At 41.0% G+C, this 20,094-nt stretch overlaps 1 protein-coding gene across 1 annotated transcript in view; it reads right to left on the reverse strand.

The window, feature by feature from the left end:
* Positions 1 to 12,431, reverse strand: part of TRPM1 (transient receptor potential cation channel subfamily M member 1) — a 144,086-nt gene extending 131,655 nt beyond the window's left edge. Inside the window, exon 1 of the mRNA XM_063449141.1 lies at positions 12,237 to 12,431. Within this exon, the coding sequence (XP_063305211.1) occupies positions 12,237 to 12,368 (132 nt within the window). The 5' untranslated portion in view covers positions 12,369 to 12,431. The remainder of the gene's footprint in view (positions 1 to 12,236) is intronic.
* Between the last annotated feature and the right edge of the window lie 7,663 nt (positions 12,432 to 20,094).

Consider the following 20,094-nt stretch of genomic DNA (forward strand, 5'->3'; position numbering starts at 1 on the left):
ATTATCCAGAGCAGAATTCACCTTTAGAAATATCTTTCTTTTAATTTTAAAATATAATTTATTTATTTTTTAACAATTGGGATAACTCTGTTATTGAACATGCTATAAACCCAGCTGTGTTTCACAAATTTTTTGTGAATTTATTCGTAAACCAAAAAAAAAATTGCATTTAAAAGGCAAGCTTGATAAACAATTTCAAATATGTATGAATGTCATTGCAAAGTTTGATTTTCTTAGGCCTTTGTATTTGTAATTATATCATTTTTTATAGAGTTAAAACTTTTTAAACTTTTTAGTAATACAAACATGTAGCTATGTTTTCCGTTAGAATCTGGTCAGTTATTAGAAGCACAGATTTATCCATTTATGAAATAAAGTAATATAACCAATTCCTAACAATCATTTGGATTTTGGGTTTATCCCCAGGACCCATAAATAGCTTGCTCACTAAAATGCAGGTGTGGATCCCATGTATACGTTCTGCTTGGTTTCTTAAAGGGACACTGTTCACAATAACCACTTCATCTCTTTGAAGTGTATTCCTCATTAGCCTGATCAGCATAAAGGGGAAAAGCTGCCAGGAAAACTCATTTAGCGGTAAACAGTTCAAAAACTCACTGAACGGGAGGATGATGTCAGAGGACTCCAGGCACTATAACAACTTTAATAGTATGAAGCAGTTACAATATCTAGAGTGTCCATTTAATATAACGTGTCATTTTTCTTCAAAACATCACTATGCACCATATACATCATTTGAGCCCCCTGCTCTAGGATTCCTTAATCTGATATGGCCATGTGGACAAGTTAAGGATTTCTATTTTAGATGGCAGATAAAGAGATATGAATTCACACCTAGATTCTGTTATCTGATAAATCCTGTACAGTGTAAAACAAGAACAGAGCTTGGAACTGGCAGCAATCAGAGAACATAACCATTGCTTAGCAAGGCAGATTACTGTAGGGTGATATAACAGCTGGAATTTTAAAGCAGTTCATGGGTGCTGATTAATGCAAAAATAGAGTTTTTTTGTGTCTGTATAAGATGGTTCTTAAATATGCATTGACCTATATTAACCCCTTAAGGACAGAGGCAATTCTACAACTTCTGACAAAAACAAAACAAAGAACTTGAGTGATATCTCTGTTTAACCTTAATTTATCTCTTTCATATTGAGTGCAACAACACTTATCATAGATAATTTTGTTCAGGAGAAACATGGCTTGTAAGCTGGAGTTGTTCTGGTGACTATAGTGTCCCTTTATTAAAATACTATAATTATATAGAAATAATATATCAAATACATTGAGAATCAAATTGATACATATAGACTTAATTGCTTATATTAACCCCTTAAGGACACATGACATGTGTGACATGTCATGATTCCCTTTTATTCCAGAAGTTTGGTCCTTAAGGGGTTAATATCAAAATATTTTAACGATCGGCAGCATGGGTGAGGGCCTGATCATTAGGGCACGCTATGCCACCCTATGGAAATAAAGCCCACTTTTTGTAGGACCATACAGCACGACATAGCACGTCCTTCATTTTTAAGAGGTTAACATAGATGCCATTTACATTAGCATATATGTTGTTTCACTCAACAGTTCTTGCTTATAATTATGTAGGTTCATCTGTTTATTTCAGGTTCAATTGACAGCTTCATATAAAACAAACTTAGCTGGATTACCCTTTATACGACTGATGGTAGCCACTTTGGACCCAAGAGTTAGACAAGGCTCAGGGCGGAAATGAAGATACGTGACCACATTTGCCCCCATTCAAAATCCCTATACTAAAAGTAACAAAGGAACCCCAAGTTAGTAACCTGCCTATGGCTATTAGGGTTCTCTAATAACAGCCCCCTAAAATTAGCACAAGATTGCCAGTTATGAAAGCTTGACATACTGTGTAGTCATATACATCGGCACCGCTGCCCCAGCGACAGACAGTCTTTTCCTAGGTAAAGGTTTTAGCCATGTATCTATTAATCACATGAAAGCTGATATTAAGTTATATTAATCCGCACCAGCTGTTACCTCTTTTGCAGTGCCATTATCAGAGATTAATCTTTGGCCAGGGAGCTGCCTTTTTCATGCAACCTCTAAGCACACATCAACATTTTGCATAACAGCCAGATGAAATCTTTCTGAGCTACTTCCAACTACGCTCTGAAAATGACAGGTTACACAACATCATGTCTGACACTGCCGAACGTACCATACCAGGTCATTCCAGTTTAACCTATATTACATTGATCCCAATCAATGGGTTTATTGAGTCTGTAGGAAATATTATATTGTAGATTTTAGAAGCTACTTGGAAATGTACCCAGTTAAAAATGATCCAGTTTATGTTTAAATTATTATTTATGTTATTTAAGTGCATGCTTTGGCCTTGAAGATTTGTAGTAAAAGTTGCTGGTTGTTTGTTAGAAAATGCCCCCCATCAATGCTTCATCAAGGGGCAAACAGTACAAAGAAAACGAACATCAAAAATAGACATAGTATGCAGTTTTTGAGCAATCAGCAGCCAAAACCTTTCCTTAAAGGGGTTACTCTCTGTCCTTCAGACTTGTGGGCATAGGTAATCCATCCTCTGTGTGCCGAAGCGTAACTAGAAACAACGGGCCATGGTGCAAAAATTGCCCTGGGGCTGCCCCCATGTGTCTCATCCATCCCCCCAAGTGTCCCATTCCCCGGCCAGCCCCTCTACATGTCTCATTCTCCCCCCCAGTCCCTCCACGTGTCTTATTCTCCCCCTCAGCCCCTCTAAATGTCTTATTTTCCCCCCAAGTTCCTCCAGGTGTCTCATTCTCCCCCATCCCCTCCACATGTCTTATTCTCCCCCTCTGTCCCTCCACATGACCCATTCTCCCCACCCCCAGTGCCTTCACATATCTCATCCCCCCAGCCCCTCCATTTGCCTCTCCTCCCCAGCCCCTCAATGTGTATCTCCCCCAGCCCCTTCATGTGTCTCTCCCAACCCCCATGTGTCTCTCCCTCCTGCCCAGCCTGTCCGTGTGTCTCTCCCACCTCCCCCAAACTCCATGTGTCTCTCCCACCTGCCCAGCCCATCCATTCTCTCCCCTCAGCATCTCCTCTTCTCTCTCCCCCAGCATCTCCTCTTCTCTCCCCTCAGCATCTTTCCTTCACTACCCTCAGCTTTTCCTGTCTCCCGGCGGCATCAGCGGAGGGCGCAGTGGGAGCACTCACCCACCAACTATAAGAAAGCAGAGTAGAGGCATGCCGTTTACGGAAGGCAGGTGCCTACTCTGCATTGCCGCCTGGGGGGCCTAAGGCTGCCAACTGGCGCCAGCAGTGTACCCATAAGGTGCGCTGGCCCTGAGTAGCGATCCGGGAACCTATGGCTGCTTGCCCACAGAGCGGGCTCGGCATGCCAGCTAAGGCACAAGTGCCATAGGTTTGCCATCGCTGCCCTAGCCTTTCCATGTGTCTCTCCCCCGAGCCCATCCATGTGTCTTTCCCCCCCAGCTCCCCCTTCTGTTTCTCCAAACCGCAACATGTGTGACAGACACACACACATACACACACACACTCACTGACAGACACAAATTCACTGACAGACACACCCACAGTCACTGACACACACATATACAGTCACTGACACACACACACAGACAGACACACAAACACTGACAGACACACACACTCACACAGTCACTGAACACTCATTTACAGTCACTGACAAACACACACTGACAGACACACACACACACAGACACACTGACAGACAGACACACAAACACTGACAGACAGACACACACACACACTCACTGACAGACACACACACACAGCCACTGACACACACACACACTGACACACACACACACAATGACAGACAGACACACAAACACTGACAGACCATCCATGTGTCTCTCCCCCCAGCTCCTCCTTGTGTTTCTCCAAACCGCAACATGTGTGACAGACACACACATATACACACACACACACTGACAGACACAAATTCACTGACAGACACACACAGTCACTGACACACACATACTGACAGACACACACAGACACACATACACACTGACAGACACATATACAGTCACTGACACACACACTGACAGACACGCACTGAAAGACAGACACACAAACACTGACAGACAGACACACACACACACACTCATTGAACACTCATATGCAGTCACTGACAAACACACAGTGACAGACACACACACACACACACACACACTGACAGACAGACACACAAACACTGACAGACAGACAGACACACACACACACACACTCACTGACAGACACACACACAGCCACTGACAGACAGACACACAAACACTGACAGACAGACACACATACTCACTGACAGACACACACATATACACATTAATGCACACTTTCTCAAATTAATTTAATTTTTTGATGCCCATCCAGCCTCCATACCTTTTGAAGGGTTGGTGTGGGTCATCTCCCTTGGGTTCAGTATGGGGCAGTTCCTCACTCCTCCCGCACGCTGTTTAGTATGCCGTGGCCGGAATGACGTTAGATTTTTCAGCTCCCAGCATCACAGAGGGTGCGAGAGGGAAGAGTGAAGCACTGCAAGCTTAGCCTCCCTCGCAACTGACTCCAGGTGCCTGCCTCATTTCCCCCCGGTCCAGCATATATTGGCAGAGAAGGCATCTGCCATGTGGGGTAAGCAGGTGCCTACTCTGCCTTACTAAAAAAACACCACATTGGGGGCGCCTTGTCTCAGGGCTCCTCTTGGGGTCCTCCACGTTTGGGTGGCCCACAGTCACAGGAGTCGACAGGGCAGCTGGGCCCCCTGAAGTGTCGGGCACAGTCGCAGGTGCGACTCCTGCGACCATGGTAGTACCACCACTGTCTGTGTGATCCATGTGCAATGGACCTGAGGCAGAGTTAACGGATCACTCTGGGCACCATAACAACTTCATTGGAATGAGGATGAGGTTTCCAGGCAGCAGCTTACCTCAAAGGGTTTTGAATCTTGAATCCATTGCCAGTCAGCTCTGCCCAACTACTTCCATTACTTTCCAAGACTTGTATCAGAAAGCCTCAGATTGAGAGTTCTTTTTAAATGTATGTATATTTCTCACTTTCTGAATGGGGATCTACTGGTAGGCTGAGATTCTTATATGACCCAATTGAGGCTTCCTGGTTCAAGCATCAGACTGCAATGGAAGTAGCTGGGCAGAGTTGGTGGGCGCCAGATTCCAAACTATGTGGCTAAGCAGTTTTTAACCCCAGTGTTTAACCCCTAGTGGTAAGCTGGCACCCTGGGACATCCTGCTGTAGCGAGTAGCGACAAGAGCACACACCTCGAAATCAATGGACGCATGTGTTCTTTCCATATTAATGTTAACACGTGCAACAAGTAATGTCACAAGCCAATATGCTCACTGCTACTGAGTGCTACAGTATCTGCTAATACTATTCTTTAACTTATTAAAGTTATAGTTAGTGTTTTCCCTGCCAACTTTTAATCTGAACAGTACATGAAAAAGCTTTGATCTGAAGTGATCTCTCGTTATGCATCAACATATCATATAGTGAAAATTAGTGTAACAGTACGGATCACAGAGAGTTCACCAACGTGTAAATGTTAACAAAGTCACAGCAATAACTAGACTCATATTCCAGCCAACTCGTGATTAAAAGGCAAGGTTAGTCATTCTCTCCTATGTCACAGATTTCGAATTCTTCCATGTCGGACAATGTTGTTTCCAACTAAAGCAATGAGATGTGATATCATATCCTCTCACATTCTGACATCGAATGTTATAAAACGAGAGATCCATGCTGGAGGATGCAGTAATCCCTCAAATCACAATCTGCCACAAATACTCTTTTGAGGCCTCTTCACAATGATGGAAAGTGAAGCATTTAAGGTAAAGAGGTTTATGACTAAAGGGGCTTGGGGTAGTCTAGTGGGGGGATGCACTGAACCTGTAAATGCATTAATGCGGGACAGGAGATGCTCTGTATCATACCTATCTATCACTACTCTTTCCTGCTGGGAATCTGCCGTGCAAGAGAGGCTGTGCGTTGGCAGTGAGAATGTGAGATTATATCCTTTCATCTTCCAGTACATGCTTCTCTCACAGAAAGAGACAATGTTGAGCAGAAAGAAGTAGTGATACTGAAGCTCACGGGGGTCAGAATAGACCAGAGGGAGACATGACAGGGGACTGAGTAGGGCTAGGCTACCAGTTGTCAGGCAAAAAGTGTAGGGGGGAGGTGTTCAGTGGTGGATCCGTTGGGGGGGCAACGGGGCAATTGCCCCCCTCGAGAAAACCGACGGTCTCCCTCTTTTTTTTTTGGTTAGGTCATGTTTTGGTTTATTGTCCATGTTAACCCCCCTATTTATAGTTACAGGTTTTGTGTGATAATGAATTTTAATAAATCGGCAGAGGCCTTTTTATACCCTATACTTGGTGTTTTATTTATAATAGTAAGTTTAGCCCGAACATCGAAGGTACAGCGGTCAACATTCTGTCTCCTAACATGGGGATGCACTGCAACTACAGAAAGAAAATACCGTATTTACTTGAATCTAATGCGCCATCAAATCTGAATCTGAAAAATGTTTTTACTGGCGTATGTAATGGGCATTTATACAAGAAGATACTACTATACAACATTGTGCTACAATGAACATGTTTATTGCCATATACCATAGTAACATTGATGGTATTTCAATTTAAGTGTTTAAGCTCTCTTTCAGGAACAAAATTTGCCTGTGTGAATTCACTGGAATGAAATTTGCCTGTATGAATTCACCTGTTTGAATTGACCAGTTTTAATTCACCAGTTTTAATTTGCCTGTGTGAATTTGTCTTTTTGAATTCACCAGTTTTAATTCGCCTGTGTGAATTCACCAGTTTTAATTCACCAGTGTGAATTCGCCAGAATGCAATTCGCTGGAAAATTTAGAATTTTGCCCTGAATGTAATGCGCCATTGAATGTAATGTGCATTCAAATTTTGGAAACTTCATTTTTCTAAAAAGGTACGCATTAGATTTAAATAAATACGGTATATATATGTTTGACCTGGCTGACAAAGAGTTTTGATTATTTTTAGAATCAAGTGGTTGTTTAGTGTCATATTCGTCTAAGGTGGCTCCTCCTGACCTATAAACTAGACATTGCAGGCACAAAACCATATTAGTGATGTTGCATCTCAATACAGAACACAACAGGAGATTGGCCCCACTACACCTACTTTGCCTATTGGCAAATCTGGCCTTTGTCAGAAACTCAAACATATTTACATACAGAAACTCACACAGGCAGTTTCAAAAACAGATACACTCCTGCAGGCACACTTTCCAGTTCTCTGCATTGTGAAATAATTATGGATTATGGGACCTCTGGCAATGATGAAAAGGGTAAAAAATTTATTTACGTAGTTTGTTTAACTGCTTTTTTTTCACTTGTAACTACAGCTTCAATAATGTTTATTGGAAGTTTATCAGCTTTTTATTGGTTACAATCAAATTAAATCCTGCATTATAGAGAGTCAATAAATATAGCTTCAAATAATATTGATTTTCAGAAAATATAAAAAAAAAACGATATTACACTTGGCGTTTAAATTATCTGATTTGGCAATTAAATGCTATTTATCATAGACCTAATGAGCTGTTAAAAAATTGTTGTTTTTTTACAATTTGTCCACTGGCAGCATAAGCAGCCTGAGAGCAAATAGTTACAAAAAAGCATTTTTCAACAGGGATTCACTATGACACCCTAATTAGTACAAGGGAGGTTTTACCTCCCCCTCCCCAAGGACCCCACTATTCACGCGGCATGTAGGGGCATGTCTTGTAAACAATAATAAAAGACTACAGACTGGGTAGCTATTGCTGCCAAGTCCCTAGTAAGATACACAAGGCACCTGGTACATGTATCCCACACTTTGGCATTTGGTAGAGGTTCAAATTAAAAAATGCAGGTTTGCAGTGATTTGTGGCCAATTAAAATAAAAAGCAGGGGGGGGGGGCATCTTAGGGTCTGCCCCCACCTCTATGGTGGAGCTAATTAATTTAATGATACAATAATAATAAACGCTTGGAACTTATTGTGTGCACCCAGCCTCATATGTTGTCAGCAGGTGCTCTAATAATAATAATAATAATAATAAACAAGGGACCTATTGTCCCCACAGCCCCACTGTGCTCTAATATGAACAAGTAGGTGGACCTAATGTTTTCCCAAGCTGTTGGTGGCTATAATTAAATATAGAAGGCGTGGACATAACATTGCACAAAAAATGTATGTCCACCCCACTTCCTGGATGCCTAAAGTTTCGAAGCTCTTATCACCCATCCACAAAAAAAAAACAACAACTGACTTCAGCAAGTGGGGGCATAGGGGAGGCATTAAAATGACCCCCACAGCTTCAATAACAGGGTTATTTAAAAAGGCCTAGAAATGTGCTTCCGATATTTTTCGAGCAACCGTATCGGCTTATCATTAAAGGACCACTATAGGCACCAAGACCACTTCAGCTCAATGAAGTGGTCTGGGTGCCAGGTCCCCCTGGTTTTAACCCTGCAACTAGATCAGTTTGAATGAGTGCGCGGCTCTTGCCGCGCATGCGCGTTCAGAGCTGACGTCGGGGAGCCCGGCGCTACATTAAGGTAAGTGGCTGAAGGGCTTTTAACCCTTTCAGCCCAGCGGAAGGGGGGCTATGTTGGAGGGGGGGGTGGGCCTAATAACCATATAGTGCCAGGAAAACAAGTGTGTTTTCCTGGCACTATAGTGCTCCTTTAAATCCAGTAAAAATGAAACATAGGTCAAAACCGGATGATATTAATTCACCATGTTCAGCCAACTTAATAGATCTACATATGTGTTTAATTTAGAATTTATACTCTCTTCTCTGTTAATAGCCTCATGTGGGCTTTTAAAGTTCAATAAACAGAACAGGAGATTGGAATTTCCAAAGTCAACACAATGTGCTGGAAGATCTAATGTTTACATTGCGGGTTAATCCAGCCTCTAGTGGTTATCTCCTTGACAGCCACTAAGGGCTGCTTCCGCAATCCGCAATATGAAAATCGCATTGAGGACACGCTGAAGTCCATTGAGTAATGCTTTCCTATGGGCGGTTTGAATGCGTGCGCGGCTCTTGCCTCGCCTGCACATTCGGCGCTGACGTCGGCAGAAGGAGGAGAGGTCGGATTAAGGTAAGTGGCTGATGGGCTTTTAACCCCTTCAGCCCAGAGGGAGGGGGGCTCTGATGCAAGGTGCATGGGTGATGTAGCCAAAGTCCTAAATTGGTGGACCTACAGCATAGGTCTCTGAGAAATTTTTTTGGATAGGAATATGAAATCAGATGTAAGTTACTTGCAAAGATGTTTGTTTTTACGATTGATTAAATCTTGAGTGACTACGTACAATAATCTATTTTGCTTAGTAATATCTATAGACTGACAACGGAGCTGGAAAATGCTCAGTTGTCAGGATCTCTTGCATAGTTTGCTTTCCTCCACAGCTTTCATCCTCACAGTCACTACCAGACACTCTTGCCACACAAGGGCTCCCCATCAGTGATCACTACGGCTGTCCTGGTAGATTCACAGAAGCCAATAGACAAACCTGAGCAGAGCTTGTCTGCTTCCGTACTGAAACAGGCCTTCCACAAATCACTGTATCCTCCCCCACGATCTGGCAGCACACACACAGATCAAACACTCTAGATTGTCTCAAATTGGTTTTAAAATCTATATCTGTTAAAAATTGATATTTAAAGGGGACCCTAAGCACTAAAACAACTTTAGCTCAAGGAAAGTTTTGGTGTATAGCTCATGCCCCTACAGTCTCACTGCTCAATTCTCTGCAATTGAAGAGTTAAGTCAATTTGTTTATGCAGTCCTAGCCACACTTTGCTGGCTGTGACTCACACAGCTTTCCCACATACTTTCCAAAATAAAGTTTAAACATTGTAGCTTCGCTTATTGCACTATGTGTTTAATTTAGAATTTATACTCTCTTGCTCTGTTAATAGCCTCCTGTGTGCTTTTAAAGTTTAATAAACAGAACAGGAGATTGGAATTTCCAAAGTAAACACAATGTGCTGTAAGATCTAATTAAAAATAAAACCCATTTTTGTTAATGGAGGTAGCATGAGTCCCAGCAAGGGAAGGTGTAGAAATCTGGTATATATTATGTCTTCCATAAATCTGAGAATATTCAATTTTATATAGAATTTACATGCAAAAATTACTGATTTTAAAACATACATTGACAGTTACTGACCGAATTGTTCTCACTAAGTTGAAATGATCAAATTTCGACCTGATAACTTGTTAGTACAGGTTAGAAAATGACAGATATGGCAGAAAACTGTTGATAATTACCAACTTTTTTCTGACTTTATTTTTTTTAATCGAATTTTAGCTGGATTTAATGCCAGCTGAAACTCAAGAAGACAAACTCATTAAACATGTTGACTGTTTAAAATATAAATGCAGATTAATATGCATCAAAAACATATATAAAAAAAACCTATGAGGGTCAATGTGACCCCCATATTAGTATTAGGGAGGTTTAATACCTCCCTAGTGCCACAGGTGGGGCCATTCCTACTAAAAAAAACAAACAAAGAAAACACGACAGACAAAATGAATCCATCTTCACCAATGGAGGGATCTGCAAAGAATGAGCCTGCCAGGCAGGAAAAGCCATGCTATGCAAGCTCAGTCAGAGTGCTCTGGTTGGTTGGCTTGTAATCCAATCACCAGACTGCTCACTGTTTAGTAGACATGCCACCACTGGTGTAGACCTCCCTTAAACTAGTGTGTGACTCATATTGACCACCTTAGGCTATTTTTAACTATTTTGCCGGCAGGCTGCCAGTGCTCTGTGACCAACTTTTTGTTATTGAATCCAATGAGGCCAATTATTGGGCATGTGTGCCCGTTAAATGTAATTTAATCACCTCATCCGATATTTTCAATTTAAGTATTTAGGTATCAGTTTCAAAATTCATATCGATAAATATTGATTTCAAATAAGCCTTTAAAGACGGTAATTTAATTGATCCAAACCAGTAATTGGCTTATTGAGAGCAAAGAATCTGTCAATAAACTAAATTGAACAAAATCAAATCCAGAACTGCACTCAATCCAAAAAGTACAATCCTGGGTGCAACCAAACCAGGAAACCAGCATCTGGTCGCAAGCTACAGTAGAAATATAAAAAGGTCCAGGCACTCCAGGAAATTGATGAGGCAAAATTTAATGAAACCAAATAGTCGGCAACATTTCGACCGAAAGCTTGAAAACTACCATTTAGGTTGAAACATTGCTGACTGTTGGGTTTAATTACATTTTGCCTCGTCAATTTCCTGGTGCGCCTGGACCTTTTTCTAAAATATCAACAATAAACTAATTTGAAGCCAAACTTCAACGATATTTTGGCCTGCATTTTCCAAGTCAGTACATTTTTCCTCAACTCTGTGTAGAACATACTCTCTCATGGCTGGACCTCGATGTAATCTGTATCTAGTTCTCTGAAAATAAGAAACCATTTACAGTATGTGCTTCACCATTCTTTTTCTTCTGAAATTTATTTTTTCTTTTAACAAAATATATGAATACACATAATTTTTTAAACATCATTAGTATTAAAATAGACTATGAATAAGGATTTTTTTGTCACATGCATTGATTTTGAATTAGCCGAGGAAATAATCTGCATCCTATGCAATAGATATTTGCATAAATGTGCATGCAGAGAATAATTTCATTAAGGTTTGGCGCACATTTATCTGTTAATTAAAATCTTCATCATGTAAACAAAAAGATGCCAGCTAGATTTTAACAAACACATTTTTTTTTAAAGTTACAAAATACGCGGTCTAGTGATAACCAATTAAACTGCATATGAAGATAGTCCATGCTATTTAACTTCAATCACGTTAAAATGAATTTAACAACATGCAGGTAGTACCGGTAGGTATTTAGCTGGGTAACAGGTGGATAATTCAGCATTTCAGTGTGGTAGATCTGGGCACACCTGACACACCTCTTGTGCACACTTTTGCTTCCGAGTGATATCCTACCATAAAAGCTGCACTTAAAAAAAGGTTACATGCAAGAACTTATTTGTATATTTGTCATTTTCCGCAGGTCACTCACCACACAGCTCGGCTCATACAGGAATATAAGTAGACAGTCGCTAGCAATCCACAGATTATCAGAATGTCTTAGCAAGCACATACCTTTTGGGATCCAGAAGATGAGCCCCTTAATGATGTGCGTTTAAAAGAACCACTCATCCTTCTTAAGGACCCAGTGAACTTCCCACCTCTGGCTCCGGCAGGTCTCTTGCCCGCTTGCCCTTTTCCCTCCATGAATAATCGGGTAGCACCAGGCCACTATGGAAAACTTTACATTCATTCATAGAGTCTACGAAGCACCTAAGCAGAGCTACAGCTCAGCAGGGCAGAAACAAGAAAACGAACCTACAGTGAGACATTGCAGTTACGTAGAAATGGAAAGGTCCCAGAATGGACGAGCTGGCATACACATAGCCAGGAGGGAATGGAGCTATCATGGAGCAGGGGTAAAACTGAGCAACACATGAGTACTGACTGCTGCCTCCCCATCCCCCGTGCTACAGCTTCTATAATCAGGCTTAATGCACGCAGCAGCGGCAAGCTATGGTTTTTAATGGATGGAGATTTATTAAATGGTGATTGAAGGTAAATCTACTTTATGAAGCTTCAGCCCAAAAAGTTTTTTTTTTTTTCCTGCAAAGCAAAACATGGATCAGTTAGATGGAAATCAGTCTGGTATCAGTGTAAAGGGAGCAGATGGTGTCCAGGCCAGAAGCGAGTAGGCATTGTAACATGTTAGAAGCAGCTTGCAGAGGGAAAGAGCCTGCAGCAGATCTACTGATAAAGGCAAGATCTGGATCACATATGCAGAGGACTTAACGTAATGCCGAGTGAAACAGAACGGCCGTTCTATACATTAAAACACAGATTATTTATCTATATTTATAAGGTTTATTCCAGATTTTTAAAGGGCACGACCCCTGCAAAAACATGCATAGACATGGCTTATTTAACCAAAATATAACCTAATTTATATATTCCGTGCGGCCGTGCTCATTTTAAACTTTTGGAGAGTAGACATGAATGGAATTTAGGATGCTATTATGCATTGTAAGTAATATAATGCATTCGAGTGTATTGTGCCAGTGTTATCAATATATAATGGGCAAAAAAGGATACTTAAGAATCATGGGCAACAGCAGCTATTACCAAGAGGGGGGATTTGCACCACATATCCCCTCATAGCAGTTTAACTTGCATAAACGCCTCAATGCCTTTTTAAAGAAATGTTTTATTGATGCCTGGTTCACCTTAAAGGAATATTCCAAAAAACATAAGCACTACAGTTCACTCTCTATTCAGGGATTTTCTATATTTCGATGGATATGTAAGGCCTGATGTGTAAGGTATAGTATATATGGACAGGGAAAACATACAGTGCCCACCACTAATATTGGCACCCTTGGTACATATGAGCAAACAAGAATTGTCTTTACTGTTTAACTGTTTAATCTCTTGCTTGAATAAATACACACAAATACTCTGCTCTCATGGTTATCAAACAATTGCAAACAAAATATAGGTTTATCCAAAAATAAAAATATTTGCTAAATATATGTGTGGTACAACTATTGCCCCCCCCCCCCCCTATTTTTGTCAATACTTTGTGCTACCTCTTTTTGTCAAAATAACAGCTCTGATTCTCCTACAATGCCAGGTTAGAAGAATACATTGCAAGGGATTGGAGGCCACTCCTTCATACAAAATCTCTTGTGGCAGAGTCCATGATGCCATGCATTCTAACAAAATGTCCAGATCATCTGGCAGAAAAATAGCCCCCAAACCACCATATTTAACTGTGGGTATAAGGTACCTTTCCATATGGCTACCTCTCTATGTGCACCAAATCCATCTCTGGTTTATTGCCAAAAAGCTCTATTTTGGTTTCATCCTACTATAGAACCCAATCTTATTTGAAGTTCCAGTAGTGTCTGGCAAACTTGTGTTTGTTTGTTTTTTGGCTTTTCTCTTGAAACCCTTCCAAACGACTTGCGGTGATGTAGGTGACGTCATATTGTAGTTTTGGAGACATTTTGACTCAACTCACATCTGCAGGCTGATTTATAGCATTTTCAGTTGACTGGAACTACTTATTTTTTTTTGCCCTGATGGTGAAAATAGACATTTTCAATGTTTTTGAAAACATAGCCACTTCCCATTTTGTGAACAACCTTTTGTCGTACGCCATAGCTATATTCCTTGATTTTACCCATTGTGAAGAATGACTAAGGAAATTTGGCCTATGTGTTACCTCATATTTATAACACTGTAAAATAAGAAGTTATGGTTGAACAATTTTCTGTTCCTAGTCACTCAGATGTACGAAAAAATGTAGAATATCAATGTCAATGTCCTTCAAGAGTATGTTTGTGTATTTATTTAACAAAATATCAAAATGTTGAACAATAAAGATACATTTTCACAGCTTTCTTTGCTCATATTTAGGAAGTTAATATTAGTGGCGTGCATGGTACCACAGCATTTGGAGACACGGAATTAGGATGTATGGGTGGACCTTCAAGGGTGCAACGTCAATTTGCGTCATTGGTGACATCCATAGTGGGTGTGCTTATCCAGGAAGTGGGCATGTCCACCTATTAAAGGGGGTGTGCAACGCCCGGCTGACAGAAAGCCTTCGACTGCCATGGCTGCCAGCATTACAGTTCCTTCATGTGGTTCTGGTAGACAATATCCAAATTACCACAGGGTACGCATACCTTATGAACTGCAGCATATAAATTACCACATACCAGTTTGTGCATAAAGATCTGAAATTATGATCAATCCAAAAACTCATGATGCAAATAGGATCATGGAATTATGTAAGCTCCTGTTCAGTTTAAAGGAATTAGAAATTAGCTGGTCAACAACTGGCATCAAAATCAATTTCAGAAACTAAAACCTAAAATTTATCCTGGACATCACTGGACCACAGAGAGGTGAATTACGGACACTGTGACACATACAAGGTGACACGGTTACCTAATAATTCCTTGTTTAAAGTTTGCTCCAAGCATTATATCCACCACAGCCTGCATTGATAACATAACAAATACACACATACACACAATAGCTGAAATGTGTCTTCCAATGCCCTAAAGAAAAACACACAATACGTGTTCTGTGGAACATAATGTGTTAATGACACACCTGTCAACAGACTGTAACCTTCAATTTGTGATGTAATCAAAAACCCTACAAAGAGTAATTTTTTCAGTGCATAACCTTGAAAACTGGCCTGTCATGTACAACATCATGAGGTTAACACTAAAAATCATAGTATAGGACTGATTTTAAGACTTTGGTAGCTTTACTGCCAGTAAAATGGTGCATGTAATTTGGATAGTAATTGCTTTAATAACTGTTGTGCAACATCAACAGAAAATAAGAAAAAAGTTATTGATTGGATTTCGTTGCTGAATTGTAAAGTAAGGAGGCACAGACTGGAAAATGTAATTTAAAGGGACACTATAGTCACCAGAGCCCCTTCAGCTTAATGTAGTGGTTATAGTGTCTATAGCATGCCCCTGCAGGCTTTTTGAAAGAAAAGGCAGTGTTTACATTTCTGCCTAGTAGCACCTCTAGATGCAGTCACTCAGACGGCCACTTGAAATGCTTCCTGATCCAGTGGTGGACAGTGTGCAGCATTGGCGTTCAGTGTTTCCACACTTTGCAAGGAGACACTTAACTCTCCCCAAAGAAATGCATTATTATTATTGTTTATATAGCGCCAACAAATTATCCAGTGCTGTATAAGGAGATGTTGATTGACCTCTCAATGCACTGGGTTGGCCATGGAGGGAAAAATGGTGAGCAAAACCACATTTTAAGCACGATTGGTGCTGGTCACCTAAACAGCCACACCAGCATTATATTGTCAGAAATACATGTTTGTATTCCTGACACTATAGTGTTCCTTTAACTTAAACCTATGCAGTCCGGACAGTACAATATATAAAATAAGTATTATATACATAGGAATGCAGACTATGGCAGTCCAAACCAGAGTGAGCGTGTATTTTCATTTCATAAATCATGTTATCAACTCAGAGTAGCCAATAAAAAAAATGTGAATTGCATCATTCTATTTGATATAAAACGTGGGCATAATATGAGTGCAATAGATTTTATAGATTATTACCTGGGGGAGATGTGGCTGTTAAAAATGTTCTTACATGCCAATTGTTTTTGTGGTATTTATTTCATGTATTATGGGATGACAGAATGAATGATACAAACTTCTACATAGTGTCCAGCATCAAAGTAAAGCCAATGACAAATAATTTGAAAGAAACTGCCAAATTTTAACATCTGTCAAAGTCTGTTTAATCACAGTTTTGTCCATCGTCCAATGTATGGGTTAAATCTCAGAGCTAGGGCAACAACAAAACACCCTATAACCATTCTACTCTATAACAGCGTATAAAAAGTATTAGAAGATAGCATTAAGTACACACTTACCATTTCTGTGGTCCTGGAGTATCTCTGCTAAGTCTGCTGCAAAAACACAGGAAAAAAAATACGCATTAGAACGTTGTAAACTTAACTGTACCTTCAAAAAAAGTACACATTTATATTCAGCCGTTGGTCACGTACATGCATTGTGCAACATGTTACCATATGTTTAACAGATTATTTGCCAGTAGAGGATGATAAAATGAGGTAAGTGATTTCATAGAAATGCAGAGTTCCGAAAAGGCTGATTTGCTGAATAGGGAATTGTGATAAATTAAGAACCAAATTGCAGGATTCAGACTAAAATAGGCAAAGTGTGACTAGGTTTTAAATTCACTACAATTCACACATTTTTGAGTAAAGTGTGTGCGTGGAAATATATATTATTATCTGATTGTAAGACCTGTGAAAATAGTTAGAAGGGAAAAATATATGCATGGTAGTACTAAACACACATACATTTACCCACTGAGTCAGTAGGCACCTGCCTACAGGGGGCTGACCACTAGGGGACTCCAGTTTCCAGCACTTATAATGATATATTTTAATTATAATATACCCCAATACTAAATTTAACCAAACTCTAGTCCTAAACGCAATAATCCTAAATGGCCCTTGTGCTAGAACATCAATCTCTCTCAAGCTATTAATCTTATTGACATTTAACACCCTATGCAATATAGCTCTAACATTAACTACTCCCTAACCTTAAACTCTCCTTTATCCACTTCTAACATTAGCTTTAAAGGGACACTATAGTCACCAGAAATACTACAGCTTAATGTAGTGCTTCTGGTGTCTATAGCATGTCCCTGCAGTCTTAGCATTGTAAAAATCTGTCATTTCAGAGTTATTAAGCCTTTTTCATGCATTGTTCTGTCGGGAGTAGAGGGTGCTTTGGAATATTGTAGCTACAGGCACCTGACATGTAAATACAGTCCTGAATAAGCCATCAATAAAAATATAGGTTAATACACAGGACAAAAACACTACAGTCACATGATAAAGAAATATATACACATTATCAGCTGAACAATCAACTGACCAGTTCTGCACATGGACACAAAAAAAAAAGACAGTTACTATCCCATGACAGCGTGATTAGACATTTGCAGGTGAAGTGCATATGGGCTCGCTAAGCCTTTTACCACGTTCAGATTTTAGGCAAATACTAAGACTTGGACGGTATTTGAATTAGTGGACATTTGTGGTCGGCATAACATGGGCTTGGAGGATTGAAAATAGTCTTTTTTGGCTGCAAATGTATACAAGCTGTTATTATTATCAACAATTTAGGGCTGATTGTAACAACGTTATAAATGAGACCTGAAGGTTTTATGAAGGTTTTATGGCCAACAAGTATCATTTGGGATGTTTTCACAAAGCATTGAACTGGAATGAATTGGAAATATTAGCAAAAAAAATGTGGAAATTGTATTATAAATAATATTATAAATTGTATTTACCTCCGTATTATAATCAATAAACAGTAATCGATCTCAACAGTAATACAATGTTCTTTAGCAATGTGCACACACTTAAACTAACCCAAAAAGTGATCTAAAATCTTTTGCAACAGAGTAATGCATCAACGAGTTATTTTTTAAATTGATAGATATATATAAAACGTCCCACAGAAATGCACTCAGAGAGCTTGTAGTCTTGTGCAATGTATTCTTTATTTGTGCAAAGATGCATTCAACGTTTCAGTACCTTTGACTGTACCCTTTGCACAAATAAAGGATATATTGCACAAGACTACAAGCCCTCTGAGTGCATTTCTCTGGGATGTTGTATTGGGGCATGAAATAGCACCGAGGCAAGAACAGGAAAGGAATGTGAGTGCCAAGCCCATGTTGGATATATATATTTAACAGACGAAAAACTACCACAAAAAGAGGACATAATTTTAAATAAGAGGGGTAAAGGTTTAAAAATAATATCAGGAAGTATTACTTTACTGAGAGGGTAGGGGATGCATGGAATAGCCTTCCAGCTGAAGTGGTAGAGGTTAACACAGTAAAGGAGTTTAAGCATGCGTGGGATAGGCATAAGGCTATCCTAACTATAAGATAAGGCCAGGGACTAATTAAAGTTTTTGTAAAAATTGGGCAGACTAGATAACGGTTCTTATCTGCCATCACATTCTATGTTTCAGTATATTCTGATCTGCCACAACATTAAAATCTGACAGATGAAGTGAATAAAATTGACTACATGCAGGCCCGGACTGGCCATCGGGCATACCGGGCAAATGCCCGGTGGGCCGCGATGGCCGTGGGGCCGAGGCCGGCAGGGGAGATCACAGGATTTCCCCTGCCAGTCTCTGCAGGGCCAGCGCTACCCGAGCGCCGGCCCTGCTGTGTGCTTCCATGGGCCGGTGGGGAGATCAAAGATCTCCCTCACCGGCCCAGAGACACTGACAGGCGGCCGCAGGCAGGAGAGGGAGTGAGGGAGGGAGGCAGGCAAGAGGACCAGCGGAGCCAGCAGCTCTGCCGGGTCCTCTCGCGAGGTCTGAGCGTTGCCGCGGTTACCGCGGCAACGCTCAGATCTCGCGAGAGTGAACTATAGCCTTCAGGCTAAAGTTCACTCTCACCACTGGACCACCAGGGAAGGAAGCTGCACGGCACCCCCACACCCCCACACCCCCCACCCCACAGCCCCAGGCAGAACGGATCCCCCTCTCCCCACAGGCAGAACAGCTCCCCTCCTCCTTCCAGGCTAAAAGGTAAGAAGGGAGGAGGGGGGGATATAACTTTTTTTTTTTTTTTATTAATACAAAATATATATAAAAATGTAAATAAAATATACATTCACACTCACACACACAGCACACAGACATACACAGCACCCTCAAACACACACAGCGCCCTCAGACACACACAGCGCCCTCAGACACACACAGCGCCCAGACACACACAGCGCCCAGACACACACAGCACCCCCAGACACACACACAGCACCCCCAGACACACACAGCACCCCCAGACACACACACAGCACCAGCACCCCCAGACACACACAGCACCCTCAGACACACACAGCACCCTCAGACACACACAGCACCCCCAGGCACACACACAGCACCCCCAGACACACACACAGCACCCTCAGACACACACACAGCACCCAAACATACACAGCACACTCAAACATACACAGCGCACTCAAACACACACAGCGCACTCAAACTGTCAGGGTACTCACCTGTGAGACAGACGGCAAGACGTGGTCGTTCCTGGAATTCCCAACAGGGGACTTGAACCGGGGTACTTGTCTATCCCAGCCCTGCTCTCTACCTCTGAGCCACAGCGGCTTTACCTGAGACTTCTGATTCCGGCCTTGTTCATTCTGGCTTGGCTACTACACCGGGGGTTGCACCATGACTTGCCTGCTTCTCACCTGACTCTGATCTCCATTAGCAGGGTATTTAAACCCAGCCTCGCCCTGCAATCATTGTCAAGTCTTTGATCTGTGTTCCTGTGTCGTACCAGTGTTCCTGTTT

Source organism: Pelobates fuscus, chromosome 3 (assembly GCF_036172605.1).
Source record: "Pelobates fuscus isolate aPelFus1 chromosome 3, aPelFus1.pri, whole genome shotgun sequence".
In the NCBI taxonomy this organism is placed as follows: Eukaryota; Metazoa; Chordata; class Amphibia; order Anura; family Pelobatidae; genus Pelobates; species Pelobates fuscus.